Source organism: Melopsittacus undulatus, chromosome 5 (genome assembly GCF_012275295.1).
Source record: "Melopsittacus undulatus isolate bMelUnd1 chromosome 5, bMelUnd1.mat.Z, whole genome shotgun sequence".
Taxonomy (NCBI): Eukaryota; Metazoa; Chordata; class Aves; order Psittaciformes; family Psittaculidae; genus Melopsittacus; species Melopsittacus undulatus.
Genome location: NC_047531.1, coordinates 15,460,062 through 15,480,115, shown reverse-complemented (window position 1 = coordinate 15,480,115; position 20,054 = coordinate 15,460,062). Strand labels below are relative to the sequence as shown.

The window sequence follows — 20,054 nt, the reverse complement described above, 5'->3', positions numbered from 1 at the left end:
AATACTGATTTAAGATTCAGTAGGGAACGATGGTTATCTCAACCCACATTTTATAACATGTTATATTCAGGAAAGGGAATTTCATGCATGACCATCTGAAGCACAACATATTCCACACCATTTAGAACTGTCTCAGGTTCTCTTTTCATATTAATCATTTCTACTTAATTTAAAATTTACCAGACACCTCACCACTGAGAAATATTCCAGTTCAAATATTTGACTTGAGTTTCTCATCTTTTGTTTAATGACCAACTTTTTATATGGATATAAAACAGTGTTTAAAATGTAGTTTTGTTCCTGCTTTCTGAACAGACTTTCACTATTACTTTTTACCAACTAGTTTCATTGAAAGGTTTCCAGCGTTACAGGTAATGTAAAGTCCATTAGGTCAGGCTCTTCATAGCATGACATGCAGTAAATTACAAGTGCTTCAAGCAGCTCAGTGAATTACAGTTCATCACTTTGAAAGGTTCCCACTACAAGACTACAGATATCAGATCTGGCAGTTAGGATCCAATTAACACTTTGGTCAGAATAATCAGATTGCGTGTGTAAGACTTGTATAATTCGTTTATTGCTTCCATGCATCTTCTGTCTGTAGGTAAATTTGTTGCTGTTATTTCAAAGCTTGGAATCAGTATTTCACTTGCCTTTAGGTTATATTTCAAGTTCTTTTGCAGTGCAGTGATGAACTCTCCCTGTTCCAGCAATTTAGATCACTTGTCCTGTAGATATTACCGCTTGAGAAATCGTTTCTGGTGGTTTTGTTTTGTATTCTTACCATGTCATTATATGTCCAGAAAAAAAATTGCTAGCAATTTTTACTAAGCACATTTTATTTAGTGTAACAGAGACAGTTTTCTCCAGTGTGATCATTGTGAATCTCACAGAACACCCAGATACACTGTAAATGACATATGCATTGACATTTACATGTGTACTGTCATGCAAAACCATTTCCTGCTACAATGAATATAATACTATAACTGAATGAAAAAACATTCTGATTTTGTGATATCATTTTTCAAGCCATGGTCAGTGTACATAAAGGTTCTTCAGGATAAACCTCATCAGAGAAGAGTAATGGATTTCAAATTCTATGTTCTTACCTAGCGCTTTACAGCAAATTGCACTTTCAAGTCTCAGAGGCAGTGAAATTCCTTGGAAAGAACTTAAATTGCCCAAGGTATCCCACCTTTTCCAGGGGAAAGCAGTAGTGAACAGATATGTAAATGATGGAAGTTTGAAATGCAGAAACCAGTAAACTGGATAAGCAAAAAGATCAAAGACTACTAATACCCCCACTAAGTTGTATTTCCTATGTCAAAACATGCTAGTTGTGCTCAAGACTCTCCTTTTCTCTTCCAACAACCCTCTCCTTACAAGGTACATGAAAGGTTATATCGTATTCACATATACAGCATTGTATACTTAGGCCCTTCATTGACATACGCACTTTAAATTCTACAGGAACAAGAATCAAACCAGAAATTTAAACTTATTTCGCAGTTTGAAAGTGTTTTGAGAACAAACATGCAAAGCCTTATGGATTTGAAATGTGAGTAAAATGGCATATAAATCTCTAGTGCAAGACTACGCATTTGCCCTGGGTCAATGACACAGGAATTAGTGCTGGTTGAAACTATTTTATGGCCAATAATCTTCCAAGTTTCAGTTCAGCTTCTAATGAGCTACAGTCCTTGTGAAAAATTAGTTATATTGTACTACAAGACCTACAGAAAGCTTGAGGACTGTAGCTTTTCAGAAGTATTGTACTATTTGCTTATCAGAAAACCAGATCCATCTGCACTTCTTCCCTCTTACAAAACAGTGTCAGCGAGTACGCAAACTGCCTGATCATAGCTTGTAACTTTAACTGTTTAACTTAGGAGGAGTGTCTTTATACTATTTATACAGCTAAGAAGACAGAAGCTCCTTTAGATGGCAATTCAGACAGAATAAATTGAGCTGTGTTCTGAATTTTGAATTGCTCTGTGTGAGAGCTTCCTCTCCATGAATCGCACGAGGAACCTCCTCATGTAGGCATGTAACAACATTTGGTGATGAGAATTGCTTCATTTCCTTTCTGCTGTGAAACAAAACATCAGCGTATAACTGAAACGCACAGAAATGAAGAGGTAGAGAACTACCCATGCGGAGCCATTCAGAGCCACCAAAATTATTACTAAAGTGGAAGTATATGAGGTACCCGGTATGCTTTCCAACCAGAACTGGATTACCTACAGACAATTCTCAGTATATATGTAAACAGGCATCAAATAAAATTTTTTATTAATCTGACATAACTGTTCGAGAACATCAGTATGTTGTCAACTGTGCTAAATTATGGGATTATTTTACTGTTGCTGTGTTTCAATTCTCAATACACAGAAGAGAGTCGTAGAAAATTTCAGCAGAACTGCTGACCTTGGCCGACTTAGTTTTATATTGGTTAAAAAAAAACCCCAAACTCAACAATAGCACATTGTATTTTAAAGAGATTTAACTTTATACTCTACATTTCCAACAGAACGTATCCAAAGCAGCTGAAATACTCCTTCCCCACATGCCCAAATCAAGCCCCATCCCAAGACACTCAATTACCATCACCCTTAACATTTTCTGCATTTGCATTATTTTCATTATCCCATAAAATGTGCAACAGGCTGAAAGCTCTCATCTGTATTCGCAGGTCTTCAAGAATTGGATAATTGTACTGATCCCCTCTAAGAGTTTATATTTTAAGGGGAAGTAAAGCCTAGCCAAGAGAAATATCTTTCCTAGCTCAGCAGAACCACTCTTCTGTTGCCTTTTTCCACCTTAATGCAGAAGAGTGTGAAACGATTCTTCTTGTAGTTTCAAAATGGAGGCAACTTCAGTCTCCCAAAGAAAAGTTTTCAAATAATAAATACAAGAAGCAGTTCAATCAGAAAGTCATTCAGCCCAACTAAGTCTTGAATATTTGAAATCTTGGAATGTGCTCCTCTCTTTTTACCATCTAGGCGAGGAAAAAACCTGAAGCATTTCACCTGGTGCCAAAAATAGAGACTGAATCAGGGTTTATTTCGTAATTATGGAGAATGAGGTTATTTAACATGCATGGTAAGTATTTATGTAGCATGATTTTTCAAGGCCTAACAGCTCCAAGCCAGAGTCCCATTTAAGCATATATGCATATAAGCCCCAGACACTAAAATCTGTGTCGTCTGATGTTTTGTCGTTCACTGTGGTGTTGTAGTCTCCTGCACTCCTCAGAACAAGGACAGACATGGCAACCTTTCTGACCTCTACTTTGTTGGATGCACAGAAGTTCAATATTGACAATCTGATTACATGCATATAGCGTGATACATTCTGGGCAAATTCTTCTCTTGTTTACATGCATGTAAACACAGTGCAGTAAAGGCCACTGAAGTCAACAGTACAATCCCAGTGGAAACTGATATAAATAAAGTGTTGGGCTCAATGTTACTGTTGCAGCTGCCCTTTTATAAGTGTTAGATATATTACAGGGCTGTACAGTGCAGAATGCAGCTTTCCCCGGAGGAAGCAGAGACCTTACCATTTCCCCAGGCTTAAAGTTACGTGTCCTGGGTTTAAACCATAACATTACGGAAAAGACACAGTGAAATTTTTGCTTGTATGATGCTTAGGAAAACTGGATCAGTGACAATAACAGGAGCCAGGGCTTTCATCAGCTGCTGTTCAGGCCCATGTGAAATTTGGCCATAATGTAACATAATGCCTAAAACTTACACATTAGCTTGTTTATATGTTCTGGGGCTAATAATGGGATCAATTTCATATTAAGAAAATATTTACTGAAAATGAGTATTCAAAAATACATTTTTCCTAGTCTTGAGATTTACTCTATTTTTGTTGTTGTTCTTCAATCAAAAACATGCAGATGTCAGCAAAAGCACAATAAAGGTAACTTTGTATGGTTCAAATGGTAGATCACAATTTTTTATCTTCAGCTCACATAAACATACTCTAGGCATAAACTGTGGCCAGTACGTAGGTTACAGAGCTACTCTTCATTTTAACCCTTGCGCATAAGACATAAGAACCCCAGTAAAAGACAGCTACAGATAGAAAGGGAAAGAGATCTGGACAACCCTGATGTGGATTATCACTGCCACCTTGCCCAGGACCTGCATAACATTCCATTCCAAATTGCACCTCCTCTCCTTTGAATCTTGGCAGCCATAGCAAAGGCACACACTACAGTTGCAGAGGTGAGTACTGCATAGCGGTATCATATTTTAGGGATATTATCGAGATAGAGATAAAACAAGCACTTTTTGATCTCATCCAAAGAAGCCTTTAATAGGGAAGTTCCCTCTTTACCCTGCCAACACTGACAACTACTCTATAGCTTTATGTACATTCATCAGGAATCCATGAGTATGAACTGGTGATAGTTGTTCTTATCTCTGGATAAAATGGATGGATCCCATTCAAATTTAACAAGACTATCTTTTGCCACGGAACAGCTGACATGGACACTTCTTAGGCTTTCAAGAAGAGTTAGGATTAGTCCAATCCACCTACTATCCTGTCTGGTGGTTGAATCAAATCCCTTATCTATCCACTTCTAGGCTTTTTTGATGTGTTTGTGATAAAAGGTGGCCATATCACCAGTCATGAAATGCAGGTCTGCAGCACATCCACATGCTTTTTGGAGCCTGAATAAGGTGAAGCAAGCCACTTTCTAGCTCTTCAATACAAAAAAAAAAATGAATTGTGTACTGTGAGACAGTGAGTTTGGGAAAACTGGCTGTAAAGACGGTAAGGAAGCAATGCAGCCACTGATTCATTTCTGACTATTAACATCAGTGTCCCCATCCAGCTTTGGCAACAGCCACAGATTAAAACAATGCAAGAAAGCAGTGACCAGCACCACCAAGGGAGGACAGAACTACAGCAATGAAACACTTGCCAGGCCAGGCAACATCTCTGTACCTGTTCACGTAAATCTGAACTTTCAATACCAATTCTGAAAGAGTTTTTCATCAGTTACATTTTTTTAAAAACAGTGCTGTGGAGTTGAGAATAACTTATCAGTACTTTTACTGTATGTGTGTTTGGGATGTATAATGGAAAAGTGGGGGTTCTTGGACATGAGGAAAGTGCATTAATAGATCTTAAAGAGTTACTACATGGACTTCATACTTCTTTTGTAAGAAACAGTCCTACTTAAAAAGCCTGTACAGGATTTTTTAAAAGGAAAATAAATGACCCAAGGTACAATGTTTAGTTTAGGGTTTGCAAAACCAGCTGCTAGGCACAGGGTTTGCAATAGTACATGCACCTAACTCTTGCTTTGTTTGTGATGTGTCATATGATGAGAGGATTTTAAATTTTCCTGTCTATATAAAATGCAGACACATGCTCATACAGAGTAGACATTTCCATATGCATGATTTTGGTTTGCTACCTGTCTTGCTGTTTTTTTATATAAACACCCAACTGTATTACAAACGCAGTGTTTGAGGATTGCAGTCGGATCTGTTCCACTGTATATACTGAATTTTCTACTGCCATTCTTGCATTATATAGCATCATGTGATAGTTTTATAAGAGAAGATACTCTTATTAGCTTGAGTACTTTTTAGTCTTTTCAGAAATAAATAATATAGAAAGTGAGTAAGAGAACAATAATTTGATCATTTGGTTAACTTTAATAAGGAAATGTTGTGTCATCTAATAGAGAAAAATACTTATGGAGATTAGAAGAACTGAAGAAGTATAATGAGATCCAACGGGACATGTAAACTATAACATGGGAAGAATTTGTCACAGCACAAGCTCCCTCTTTGTCCCATACCAGCTCTCACCTCAGGTGAATATATAACAGTATCACATCATGACGCAATCTATGATGTGATACTATCTTCCTGAGCCTGACAAAGACCTCATTAGAATATTAACTTTAATAATTACATAGTATCTTACCATAAACCAATGACTCTTAGGCCAAGCCTGTACCACATCACTTTATGCCCCTTACTGATTTGTCTGCTTGCCCTAGGCACTTACTATAGGCAACACAAGACAATGTGCAAACCCATGGACTAATCCAGTTCATGTAAAACCAGAACTGTCTATGTGTGTCTCTCTTTTCTACTATAGACACAGGTTAGACTGACCGTTTCTAACTAGGTATGTAAAGTCAAATGGCTTAGGTTAGGCAAGAGGAATCGACTTGAACAGTTCATTTGAAAAGCCACAGGGTTCCTGGATGATAGTGGCAGACTATGTCCTGTGCACCCACATGTTGCTCTCAAACAACAGAACATTCACACCAGTAATTCCACTAACACAGATATCCTGAAAGGAATACAGAAATCTTGCAAACAATTGTGGGTAAATACAGTTCCATATCTCTCAGGAAGAGATCTGAAAACTATCCATGGCTTCAGCAGCTGATATCCTTTGAACATTCCTGCTAGCTTGGTGACTCCCACCAGGCTTCTAGCCAGTCCCTCTTCCTGCACTTACGGTACAGATCAAAACAGTGGTTTCTTCAATACAGTGTTCCTCTCCCCAAACACATTTCCATCAGCGGTCTTGGGAGACTGCCAATAGACAGTATATATTTAAGTACCTTCCATTTACTGAAATGTCACCTCCTTCATTAGACACAGGTGAGTGTCTTTGTCCTTTCGGTATCTTTCTATGTCACCTACCAAAGACTTTTTTTTGTTCAAGACTATGGAAATACTGCATTCTGTTTTCACAGACTCTGGTTTTAGTCTAAATTAATGCATTAATGCCCAGGCTTACTATGAAAATACAAAGTGTTACCTAGAGATGATGCAAATTTACAGTTTTCTTTAGAAAGCACAGAGTGCGCTCTTCAGCCACTTAGGCATGCACTGCAATGGGCAACATAGCTGAAAGCCTCTCAGCTCATCATGTTATTACTCAATGTAAGGTAGCAGCTTTTCCAAAACTACAAATACTGCAGGCAGTAAGCCTGAGCTTGTTTGTATTAATAATTATGGCAAAACGACCTGTCACTAAGGGGAGCCAAATTTAGTACTGGTAGAGCATATAATATTCATGCATTAACTTAATGAAACACACAACTTCGCAGAGCGCATGCAATGAAATAACTGAGGGAGCAATAAAGATGGATCTTCAGTGACACACCTGTTTAGAAACAAGTTCCAAGAACAGATTTTTCTTACCACAAAAAATGGAACTAAAAGGACCCAATTTCTGTAAGAGGTTTACTAAAATAGAGCTAGGAAACATACATAATTTAAAAAAGTTTAGAACTTCCAATATAAAAAGTATTAAAATTACTTTCTTTTATCATTTTAATAACAATGTCTGATTTGTCAAAACAGTAAAAACTCTATAAATATCTGTTAAGGGATTATTCCAATAGCATGAAAAACTCTAGTGAAGAAATGACACAGAATATAGAACTGTCATCACACATTTGCATATAAAAGGCTTTTTAAAACTGACAGACACATAAACAGAAAATACATGCTATAAAATTAGTCATTTTTTAGCATGGGTCTTTAAATAAAGCTGGCAGAGCACCTTCATTTTGGCTAACTCATTCTCAAGAGGAATAAAAAAAAATGGTGCAGCACCTAGCAACTTATTTTCTTCAGTCTTGTACACAGATAATAGTTTATTACAGTTTGAACATATCTTCATTAAAGTATCTTAAAATATTGGTGATATTTCCTGAATAATGTATTTTTGTTAAATGTGACTACACATTTATAAAATAAAAGTATCGTTTCTCTTTTGACAGAGCAATCAGAAATGTGATTTACTAGATACTGGAGGCTGCTTGTCAGAAAAAACAGATATATATAGCACTCCCATGGCTACCAAAGGGAATGTATATGTTTTAAGTTCTTAGGAGGCAATGTTTGTAGGGAAATTAAGAGCTTTCAACAGGCCTACTAAGAGACAAAAAACATTTTGGACTCATAATTCCTTTCAGTCAGAAACAGAAGCAGCACACTTCAAGCCAAGCACCATATGAAACAACACCCTAAGTTTAAATCAATGCAGCCCATAGAAAATGCCTACTGCTAAAAATAAGCAATTCTGATAAGAAGAAAAAAAGAAAATATTTTGACATTTCTTAAACTAAAAATGTTGACTACTTGTAAAGACACAGAAGTGGGGTTTAAGGCATGTTATTTAAAGGTTGCGATGGCCAGGGTCATGTCATATAAAGAAAGAATCATAGAATGGTTTGGGTTGAAAAGGATCTTAAGATCAGTTAGCTCCAGCTCCCCTGCCATGGGCAGAGACGCTTGACTCTAGGCCGTGTTGCCCAGGGCTCTGTCCAACCTGGCCTTGAACACTGCCAGAGATGGAGCATTTACCACTTCTTTTGGCAACCTGTTCCAGTGCCTCACCACCCTCACAGTAAAGAACTTCTTCCCTATATCTAACCAGAACTTCTCCTGTTTAAGTTTGAAATCATTACCCCTTGTCCTATCACTACTCCTATCACAAGTCCCTGATGAAGAATCCGTCTTCAGCATCCTTGTAGGACTCCTTCAGATATTGGATGTCCCCCACCCACAGTGACTGAGACTCGGACAGGGGCTCAAAGCACTGTGGCAACCTGCATTCAAGGGTCACACTTGTCAGGGGTGCTGGTTAAACATGCAGACTCCAAGAACTCAGCCTTTTCTCTCAACACTGAGCTACTGAGTGGTAACGGCTCCTCAGCTGCTGGAGCAGCCTGACTGCTGGCTCTTCTCCCTACTCCCTGAGGAGAGGAATCTGACTCCCTTACTCCCTACAGCTCAGGAAGCAACCTAAGATGGAGAAGGGGATGGAAACATCTTCTCTGTTAGGTTTGAAAGTAACAAGCACTTAAGTCCCTATCTTTAAAACTCTGTTGTTCCAAATTTTCTTTTTGTAAAAGTAGCATTTAATAAAGCAATATTTTCCAAAGCTCTCCAAGCACTGAAAATTACAGATTCACAAGAATTTGGATTAATTTACTCTCTCAACACTGTATCAATGGTCACAAAGCTCTGATCCTATGGAAATTCAGTATTACTTACATCATAGTGTAAATCTGAAAGCACAGAACCTTCTGCAAGTTTTGATCCATAGACTTTTGTTAAAAAGTATTTTCTGTACAAACTTCTAATTGCCTCTTCCTTTTATATAGTTTTAGAAGATACCCAGAGAATATCTTAATAGAATTCAGATACTTATTCTAAGGGTAGGAGATGTAGCTTTGTCATACTATTTGGATTACTCATTAAAAAAAACCCTCACAAACCAATGTTTACTAAATAAACACATAGATGTAACTGCTGTAGCCACCGATTAGCAATCTAATTTGAACTTATTTCATTAAAAGAAATAACCTAAATTAAAGTATTTCTTGTTAAAAAATCATTATGCAAATCACTGAACAGAAAGAAATCACCTCGGCAAGCGAGCTATCCCATCCCTTGCTTCAGAAGAGGAATAAAATGTTTTGTTTCTGGTAGATGTTTGCCCAAAATGTATTTACAGACTTTAAGCAACGTGTCCTGCAACACTAGGTGTTCCACAACACTACCAGCAGCCTGTTCCAGCACTCTCCTACTTTGCTTATTTTCTAAAAGTTATCGGACATTTCATGCAAACCTCCTTTCATCAATTAAAGCCAGTTATTATTTGTACACATGTACTTCCATGAATAAAAATCTGAAAATATTTTGCAAATGAATGATGAAAAAATAGTGCCATTTACTGTCACAATCAGTATTTTGTAATGGAATGGTAGAAACATACTTTTCACTACTGTGTTAATTCTTGCTACATTTAATTAAAACTTGGGGGATGGACTATATGATCCCCAGAGGTCCCTTCCAACCCTAATGGTTCTGTGTGATTCTGTGAAAACTTCATTGCTTTTTTATGCCTCACTGTATCTCACAAGCATAAGAAAATGCACCCTTGTACCTAAATACCTGACCCAGCTCTGAACTCAGTACTGATCCGAACGCAACATCAGCTTTGCCCCCAGGTTTGACAGCAGCAACACATGTCCCTAGAACTGACCTAGGGAATGAAGGTTGTTGTGAGATCTGGGGTTACCAAAGTCCAGAAGTATTAATTAAATACTGTATGACCTAGAATTTTATCCTTTTGACTGAAGGCTGCATTACAGCTCATGTATATGCAGTGGTTACAGCACTCCTAAGCAAAAGATCATGTACCACCTGTTTTACTAGAGGTTCTGCAGCTCTTCAAATCTGTAAGAAGATCGTGAGACTTACCTTTAAATTAAAATTAATAGCTGAAAAAATTATTTTCCACGTGGAAGCGTAGGGAAGTTCAAAACTACAGGGTTTGATAAACCAAGCCTAAAAATAGAGCTAAGCTTTGCAGATGCTATGACAATGTTTCCCTCTTGCCTAAAGATGTAGAAAACAAATCCAGTTCTGAAATAGTAAGAATATTGTGCTGTCCTTTAAAACATCTTTTTTTACAATATGTATTTATAAAAGTATTAGTGAGGGAAATTTCAAAGTGAAAGTTATGCTTTTAGATGAACCTGACTGACATTATGCACCTCTGACAAAGTGGTATTAAGAATGTCGTTTTGAAAATGTAGGAATGTTTCAGCTTTCTCAAAATCTTTTTTGATACAAAATTAACGTAGCAGATTTCAGAACACTTTAGTATTGAAAACTAATAATTAAAAATGTTGTAAATTGAATACTTAATGAAGCTCTAATGAAATATTCAATGCTGGATCAACTGTATTGCTACTGCTAAAATATTTCAGTTTTCAGAACATTTTTGATTCTTTCTAGTGAGATAGTTCTGACTCCCAAGTGTGGCAAACTCTACAGAGGCTAAAAATATAATTTTACCAAAGTGGTAAATAAAACTCTGCTTAATTCACTTGAACAGTTTTCTAAATTATGGGCACGCAGACTCAGTTACAGTCATAAAAAGAACTAGGAAAAAGACTGCAGGAGAAGAAAAGGAGAATGGTTGACTCAAAAAGAGCAGTTAAGGATTATTACTAAGTTGTTACTGATGGATATCTTTATTTTCCCTATAAGGAATATAAACACCACACAAATATCAAACAGTGGTAACAAACACAAGGAAATTAGATTTACACATGGAAGGAGAATACAGATGGCAAAAGGGTAATAGAAAAGAGGACATACTGTTGGCATCTTCTTGTTGATAGAGCTGCTGGACAGGTTTAAACTGTCTATTTACCTTTTCTTGGGGCAGGAGCAAAGCTTTAGAGGATGCCTAAAAAGATATGCATCTCTCTCTCTATGTTCCTAGTCAGCAGTGATGACCCCACCATCATTATGAACAGCAGACTCATTAAGGTGGCTACAGCCACATTCTTCCAAGTTTTGCTAGATGCAATATATCCTGAAAAAAACTTTTCCAATTAATGAATTTTGAACAAAACCAAAGTGCATCTGCTAATTTAAGATGCAAAGGGACTGATAAATCAATAATTTTAATCTTTCCATTATTTCAGAGGTGATGGCACGATGTGTGGGGTTTGGGAATTAACCCACTGGGAGCTCTGGGTGCACAGATCTTCAAAAAAACATCTCACAACCCTCAACTCACTCCAACCATCTACGCTTCATTGGACATAGAATGTTTAAAGGAAGGAGTCTTCAGGCTGAATAAAATTTACGTTTGCGGCAGTACATAATGTGGGGATGGACTTTAGTTCTTTAGTAAGTGTCTAACATTTCTTTGCCTTTTACACATTGAGGATGTAAAGACAATTATGAAGAACTGTAAGAATAACATGACTAAGTATTTATGCCTGCAACACCACCGCTACCTTTGCTACTGCAGTATCTCTACAAAATCCTTGGAGGTAGTCTATACTTTTTACTATGGAGCACAAATGCCTCTTGCACTAGATAGATTTTTTGAAGCATGACAGTGTAACATTAAAAAGAAACTGAAATTGCTTGTATCACATATAACATATGTAACTATATCTATTTGGCCAAATGGATTGGTTTGTGAGCATCTTGCTTTTGAATATCTTAAACCATTTTATAGCAAGCTTTTCACACTGTACAACCTCTGAGCATGGTCTACCACACTTTTTATAACATTTTCACTAATTCCTTTCTACTGTATTTTAAAATCCTTACGTAACATACTGAAGTGTTAAATAATGATATATATAAACCCCAACATTGCACTTTGACATATGTATCAATATACGCATATTTTCCTTATTTTTTACATACACACCAAATATTAAACATGCTACATATTCTAGTAAAAAAAAACCTTGAAGTTTGACATATTTATGTATAAACACATCCTCTTAATCTTTGCCTATCTCCTCTGTTCAAAGGTAACCACAAGAGTTATGTAAATAAAAATAACAGGAAGTAAACCACACTTTAACTATCCATTATCAAGGGAGTATTGTTGTAACAAGATGTATGGAATCACATTACCATTCTATTAATTCAATAATCTTCATGTTGTTACAGGACTGAGACAGTTATCAAAGCAGGTGATCATTCTTGTATGTAAGGATCACCTCACTTAATGGAACAGAGATGTCACGTAAACTAGTGTCAAAAGATAAAAAATACAGGACTGAGCTTGTCATGGCAATGAATTTCTGTTGGCACACAAGGCTCCAACATAATCACTGGTATTTGATAAGCATATACATACATCTTGTTCTCAAGCTGCTATCATTATAGTGCTGATCTCACGGAATTCCTCATAAACTGTTTTTTATTTTATACTCACGCACACTCAAAACCTATACATACTTTCCACTGGCAGTGGTTTCAGAGGTCTTTCATTAAATCAACCTTGCAACAACAGACTAAGAACACCTTCTCTTTTTTTGGAATCAAATGAATATTTGTGGAAATTATTATAAAATTACTTTAGCCTAGAGGATACTAGTCCTTGGGGTTTTCATAGGTTTTCAACTAAACCTGTTTCTTCATAGAAAGTTTAGGGTTATCATTCTTCACAATTCAACACATTCCTGCTCAGCAACTGGTAGCTAACCTAACATTTCTTATACCTTTCTTTCACTCATATAGTTTTAGTCCAAAATAGTAGACTTTGGGCATGCAATTTCTTTTACTACTTTATTTCTGCGTGTAGCTAATAATGCCCACCTCCCACCTCCATGGCATACCAAAGTTCAAGACACACAGGACTCAAGATAATACCAAACTGTTTTCAACACACATTCTTCTACTCTCACAGGTTCTAGACACTGCTGTATATGATTTGGTCTCATGTCCATTGTGGAAATATTAATATAACCATATAGTTACAAGAAGATCTGAATTCTAATGATTTTTTAAGCTGATTATAGGTCTGCAGGTAAAATAAGACTGCCTCTTATGTTTGAACAACATGTTTGTAAGACAGACAGATTGAAGCAGTTTCACTTCTGCTAGGTTTAGCTCTAACTGCTGCTTATGTTCTGCCTTTCATTTCATATAGCTCACGAGAGATACATTGTATGAAACCCCATGTAGAGAACAGGCTTCATTTGAACATCCATGTGTTTAGCTGGCTGAGGTCATTAAAAAGGTACTAATGTAGTTACAGGGCTACAATGCCTGCGCATATAAACAAAAACTTGGAATTTTAGTTATGTCTGCATGTTGCTTACTTATTTATGTATATGAACAGATAGAAGATGGATGGGTGGCAAGGTGGTTTAACAGCCGGAGGATGCTGCCTTGTTCATAAACGGTGAATTCAGACAAAGGCCAATTCAGGACTAAATACTGAACAAGGCCTAAGTCTAGTTATCTTTTGTACGTTACTGCTAAATGCCAGCTTTCTAAGGCTATCAGCATACAGAATAGGATTTTCTGGATGAATAACCCTATTTCTATTTTCTTCTGTTTGTATTAGGATCATAGAGTAGCCACGTTCAAAATAACATGACAACTGCTGAAAAAATATTGACTTTAATAGCATCTGCTGCATTTGGTATTCCTCAGAAACCAATAGTAAGAAGACACCCTTCATTCCTTATCTCCTACTTCTGGAAGCTGTTACACAGGCAGCACATGTGACGTCTACACCTTCCCAGCCCCAGATTTATATAATAGTTAGTGAATGCAGAGAAGTTTGGGAATGGAGTACCATTACCTGACCTAAAGCAGAAATGAAATGGTAAAGCTGATTGAGGAAGGCAAACTTTTTTTCAGAAAAAGTATTTTCTGAATTCTCCTGGATTTCATCCTCAGCATTAGCTAAAACAAGATTATACGTCCAAAGACTTTTTGTACTGTTTCTCTCTTTGCAGATTAATCATGGCTACCATCAGGCTAGCTGCAGATAAAATAAAGTTTTCACGGCCATCATATTGCTATTTCAAAAGCATGGGATACGTCTGATATGGTGACATTTAAAAAGGGAAGAAGTCCCACTTAGTAGCTGCTTTACTGCTACTTTGTGTCAATCATGCTACTTAGCACACAGCAGAAGTGTTGTCAGGAATACCGTTTACATCCTGAGTGAAAAACAAAAGTCGAAAAGTGAATGTGAGGGACAGAAACTATAGAAATGAGGAAAAAATTCACTTACATTTATCCAAGATGGCTGTCGCTATTACTGTTGAAACTCTGCTATGGGCTGAGGTCACAAGACCCTGTAAGCTAAAATAGAGAAGCTTCAGCTGAGGGTAACTGAAGCTGCAGCACATTAAAATACATTTTAAGGTTATAGGTATGACTGGAGTCTTCATTTCTTGATCTATTTTTCCCAAGGCACAAAAAGTGACCTCTACTTTCTGGTTATTTTTCAAGCTTGGATGGAAGAGATCTTCAGTATTATCCTCTACCTCATTGTAAGTGTTTATGTACGTTATATACAGTACATGATATGATAGTATGATGTTTTCATTGGCATAAGTTTGGAGTTGCCGCGTTTTTCACAAATGGTGAAACCATATGGGATTTATGCAGATTCTCCCAAAGAAAACCAGAATAAAACCTTTATACAACATCACATCATCATGTATGTAGGAATTGTGAATTATATAAAAGAAAATCTAGCTTCAAAATCTTCAAAAATGTATTAAAGAGCATCACAAAGCTTTCTTTTGTTTTTTCCTTTCTATAAAGGTAATTCTTTAATTATGCATCTCTGAGGGAGTCTGAAACCTTTTACATCTTAGAAGTATCAAAATGACTTTAAAATTATGTTTGTATGCACATTAATACTGCAGTTTGAAAATCTATTGCATCTTAACCTCTCAGGGCTTAAAACAAGTGTGTGATCTACTAGGCAGCTACAATCTCCTACTGTTGGCTTCAGTAAGTGGCAAGATACTAAATCTGTCACTAATTTTGGATCAAAGATTCTCTCTTCTGGCCCACGAGTCACTGTGCTTTCTGGAAAAAAAACTGACATGGAAAAGAAAAACAAAAGGAGACAACAGAAAATAACACCTTGGGAAACCACTGTTAGTGTTAGCAGCAGAGATTTGGAATGACAGAAGCAAAGAGACTAGTAACTTTCGGTTGAGAAAAGTGCATGATGAACCAACCCTGCGGCTTATTACCTGTACTAGGATTGCATATGGTACTCACCTATGTAAATATACACTTGTATATGTGCATGTATAAACAGACATATGCGATGTACAAAAACAAATTTCTAGAATGTGCCTTACAGGCTTTTCTATATCTGAAACAAAGAAAAACAACTCCAAGGAATGCAATAAATCTGAACTACAGAAGTCCTGAAGCTGGCCAAATAACAACAAATGCACATGTATCACATATATTTGATATATAGAATCATATGACAAGTTGCAAGGAATAGAGTGAAGGGTGGAATCTCTGTGCTTTCTGAGCAAACTCAAAACCCCCCCAAAAAACCCCATCACATAATTCCTCCTGCCATTTCTTGTGCAACCACAATATGACTTATAATACATGAGAATATAACAAATGAGAACTAAGAAACTAGCAGGAAACTGCATTACTTTGATGCATTCAAAGAAAGAGTGTGCACAATTACAACTAAAAAATCCAGTGAAACTGTTATATGTTAGAAGCATTTTTATATAACTCTAGAAGTTATCATACTACTTTGAAACAAGGCAATCAAACTCATAATTTAAAAGATAATTAAAGAAGACAATGTGATCCTAACAAAAATGACCACTGGGGAGAAAACAGCTTTTCCATTTCCTCCAAAAAGTGCCTGCTATATTTTAGATTTCTAATTGAAAAAGACAGCAAATGTTGTTCAAGTTATGAGAAGATCTTAAAAGAATGGGAAAAATTATGGTTAATGTGTCTGTGATAGAAGACTAAATAATTTACCTCTACAAAACCCACTCTGATATTTAGATGACTAGTCTGAAGCTTCACGAATGCTTGCAAACTGACAGAGAATGAGAATTCCCTAGTCTCAAGGCTGTAGGATAGATGCTACATCACCAGAACACCATATCCCAATAGAAACTAGTTGCTTGACTTCACCTAATGAGAAACACTAACCAAAAAATAGTGAACTGAAATGGACTTAATTATTCCCTCCATGAGCACAGAGACTACCATAACAGAATTTATGCAATCTAAACAGAGTGCATTTGACTATGTAGAATGTAGTCTAATATGTTCAGTGCATAAAGACGTAAAGCCCTGTAAACAATATGCCAGATAATTTAATAATCAGTAATTTATTTGGAATTTAAAAAAAAAGGAAAGAAAAACGGAAGTGGGAATGGAGGGATATTGCTCTACCAAATGCAAAATTTTACACTATAGACACCTATATCTGAGCTAGCCATTTGAGGTTACCTGTATAATCAAAGAAGAAAAAGAGGTATTTCTGTGGCACAATTCATTAAATCTTAATTAGATGTCTAAATCAGAGCGGAGAAACTGTCTCTTAAAAGTGTATTGACAAGGTGTTGACAACAATGTGTTGACTAAAGTGCCTTGACTGTGAATGGCGACAAAAGGCTCTTGAGCCTGCACTATAAAGGTGAATGTTTGAGACAAACAGTAACCATCTATTGTCTGATGAAATAAAGTCCCCTTCCAAGAGACCAATTATCTAAGGTTGATTTCCCCTTAGTATGTACCTGAAGTAGCTATTCGTATTTATGTTAAACAGACGTAAACCCAGATTATTCTATATTCTGACTTCAGACATTCAGACTACATCACATAGATGTGATGCCCTAACATGTATTCCAGGTGAACAGCAAAAATAAAGCTGTCATCTACTTTGATTTTTATTCAGGTATGCAAAGGTAATAAATGAACACTGCTGAAATCCTCCATCATTCCATTCTATGAGTAGATGTACGGAGATCCCTACAATACTCTGTATCTTACCTAAACCAATCAACCAACCAAACCTCAAATTCCCTTCTCTCCATTCAATTTTGAAGAATAACTCTTGTGGAATAAAATGAAAGAGAAATGTTGCAATCTACACGTGACACACACACAGAGAAACCAGCCAGAGACTCTTAGTAACATTCAAATTAAAAAACTATTGAACAAATCAGCATGATGCTTCAGGAAGTCAGACAGTCAATGAGTTGACTTTTGTGGCAAAAGCTATTTAAGCAAAATTTTAAGTTTCAGAATTTTAAAAAGTATATAAAATGAAATTAAATTAATTGAATTAGTTACAATTAAAAATAATAAATGGTAAAAGTATGTTTTTATTGTGTACTAGTTCAGTATAAACTTCTCCAATATTACATATCCTTCAGCTTCACACTGCTCATAAGATTGGATGTGACAGGAACATAGGCCTCTTTGGAGATACATATGACACACTTAGGCAGCCAGCAAGGGAACAATCACCATTTTGATAATCAATTTCAGAACTGAATTGAATTTCCCCGAAATGATTTGAATGAAAATTAGCTCAAAGCATAATGAGGGTTGGTACAGTTGGTTTGAATGAATCAGGTGGATAAAAGGAAAATAATAGAAAAAAATAAACCACATTATTTTGTAAATATTTACAGATTAATTCAAATTTATCAACTATGAGAATTAATCAGAAAGCAGATTGACAGCGCCTCACGCAACTCTGTGATCACCATAAATCCAGACAATGTATCAGATTTCATCAGAATAGAGGTCATGCTTTAAATGAAGGTAGAATTTGTTATGCATTATTCATCCATCTGAAAATATTACAAAGTGGGACATCTTTTTTCATAGTTTATTACCACAGCATATTACAAAATGCATTTGTAAAATAAATGTTTAACCGATGAGCCTACGACAAGTCGTCACAAAGCATATTATAAGATGCAAATATTGTTAAAATACGTGTGCATGTTTAATGCATGAATTACAGTCATCAGGCATGGTATAAATTGTCATAAAATTTAACAAATTATAATAAGATATTTATAAACGGCACCTAAACATAAAGTGTGCACAGAGAAGTAAATGGTACTAAAATTAATCCTTGTAGGAAGGCTTTTTTTTTTTTCTGTGCCTTTTTACTCAGAACAAACCAAGTTATAGGTGATATTTTCATTTAAGTCCTTGTAAGACATGTTGGAGATAAACTCCTCTTGCCAGGCATCCAAGGCAGCAACAAACTTGGGTCTTCAGAAGATACTCAGTATGAAATTACAGACAGTTGTCCATTACCTAGGCAACACTGATTAGCTTAAACAACACCATTTTTTTTCATATGGATGCAGTGAAAAAATACATTACTTTTACAGACAAATTTTCTGAGGAGATAAACTGTTGCAACTCTGTATTATTCTTGTCTACATGTCAGGAAACACAGCTTCAACCGAGTAGCAAAGAAACAACCTTACCTTTCAAATTTTGTTTGCTTGATCACTGATAGTCAGTTTACAGACACTGAGACCTATAAGACTTGTATAGTTTTTATAATTCAGTACTGTACAACAAAACACTGATCAGAGAAAAGGTATTTATGGCTTTTGGCATATGTATGGAACATAAACAGAGAGCTGTCACCAGGCTATCTCCCAGCTGATTAGACACAATATTTGTCTGCTTGAAAGAGAAATTTCTATACATTCTATCTGTAAGAGTCAGACTAAATGGAAGGCAAGATCTTAAAAATAAAGAAATGTCATTACTTCCTAAATCGTCAGATAACTTTATAGGAAAAAAAGGAGAATTGAGTAAAAAAAAGAAAAAAGGAGATTGAGTAAAAGAGATAGGAATGGCAACTACAGGGAGATACCATAGTCACGTCCTCCAAGTTTTTGTGCAGAGATTTGCTGGTACATGAAATCACTCATAATTACAAGAGAAGTCTGATCCTGTGACTAGAATGTTGACATTCTTTTCTCTCTTAATTTTCTCTCAAGTTTAACAAGATGAAATGCCTGGAAACAGGACCTAAATACATTAAAGAAAGTGCTCATTTTGACAAGGAAGAGAAAAAACCTCTAAACTTTACAATTAAATACCCCCCCCCCAAAAACAACAGAAACAAAAGAAAAAAAAATCCAGAACTTGTAAAATCGTAGCTGAAAAGTCTATTTCAAGGTTTTGAATACAAAGTGTTCTTGAGACCCTCACACTGTTGAGAGAATGTGAAATGGAAGATATGAAGTTTTTATATCCTGTCTTATCACCTCACCCTGGCCACCATTCATAAAGTATCTGGAGTGGGCATTCAAAACCATAGGATATTAGGATCCTGCTCAGTATCAGTTACTCTCATGCTCCTCTGGACATAAACAATGTACTTGGAAGCCTGGATTTCGAGCTGGCATCACATGTAAAGATCGGCAACATTTCAGTTAAAGGACTCAGTGCATGCATTACTAGCTGCAGCTTTACAAAGCTTATTCTAGACACATTTTACAAGGAAGTGCAGGTCACCACACACATCTGTGGAACTTGCCCAAATCACCCTCTTCTCATCTGTGGAATCATGAAACACTTCCAGTTGCACATTAGATATTTCTATATATTATATATACTAAAAACTTTAGTAGAAGCACTAAAATAAGGTTCCTGATAGAGATGTAGTCACAGCAGTCTTGCAATCTGAGAAAACATGTTCAGCCA

The 20,054-nt window shown here is 36.2% G+C and overlaps 1 protein-coding gene across 7 annotated transcripts in view; it reads right to left on the bottom strand.

The window, feature by feature from the left end:
* FOXP2 (forkhead box P2) overlaps positions 1 to 20,054 on the bottom strand; it is a 410,714-nt gene that overhangs the window by 68,004 nt on the left and 322,656 nt on the right. Inside the window, exon 5 of one of the 7 annotated variants that reach the window (XM_034062701.1) lies at positions 14,120 to 14,153. Within the exon in view, the coding sequence (XP_033918592.1) occupies positions 14,120 to 14,153 (34 nt within the window). 7 annotated transcript variants of the gene reach the window in all.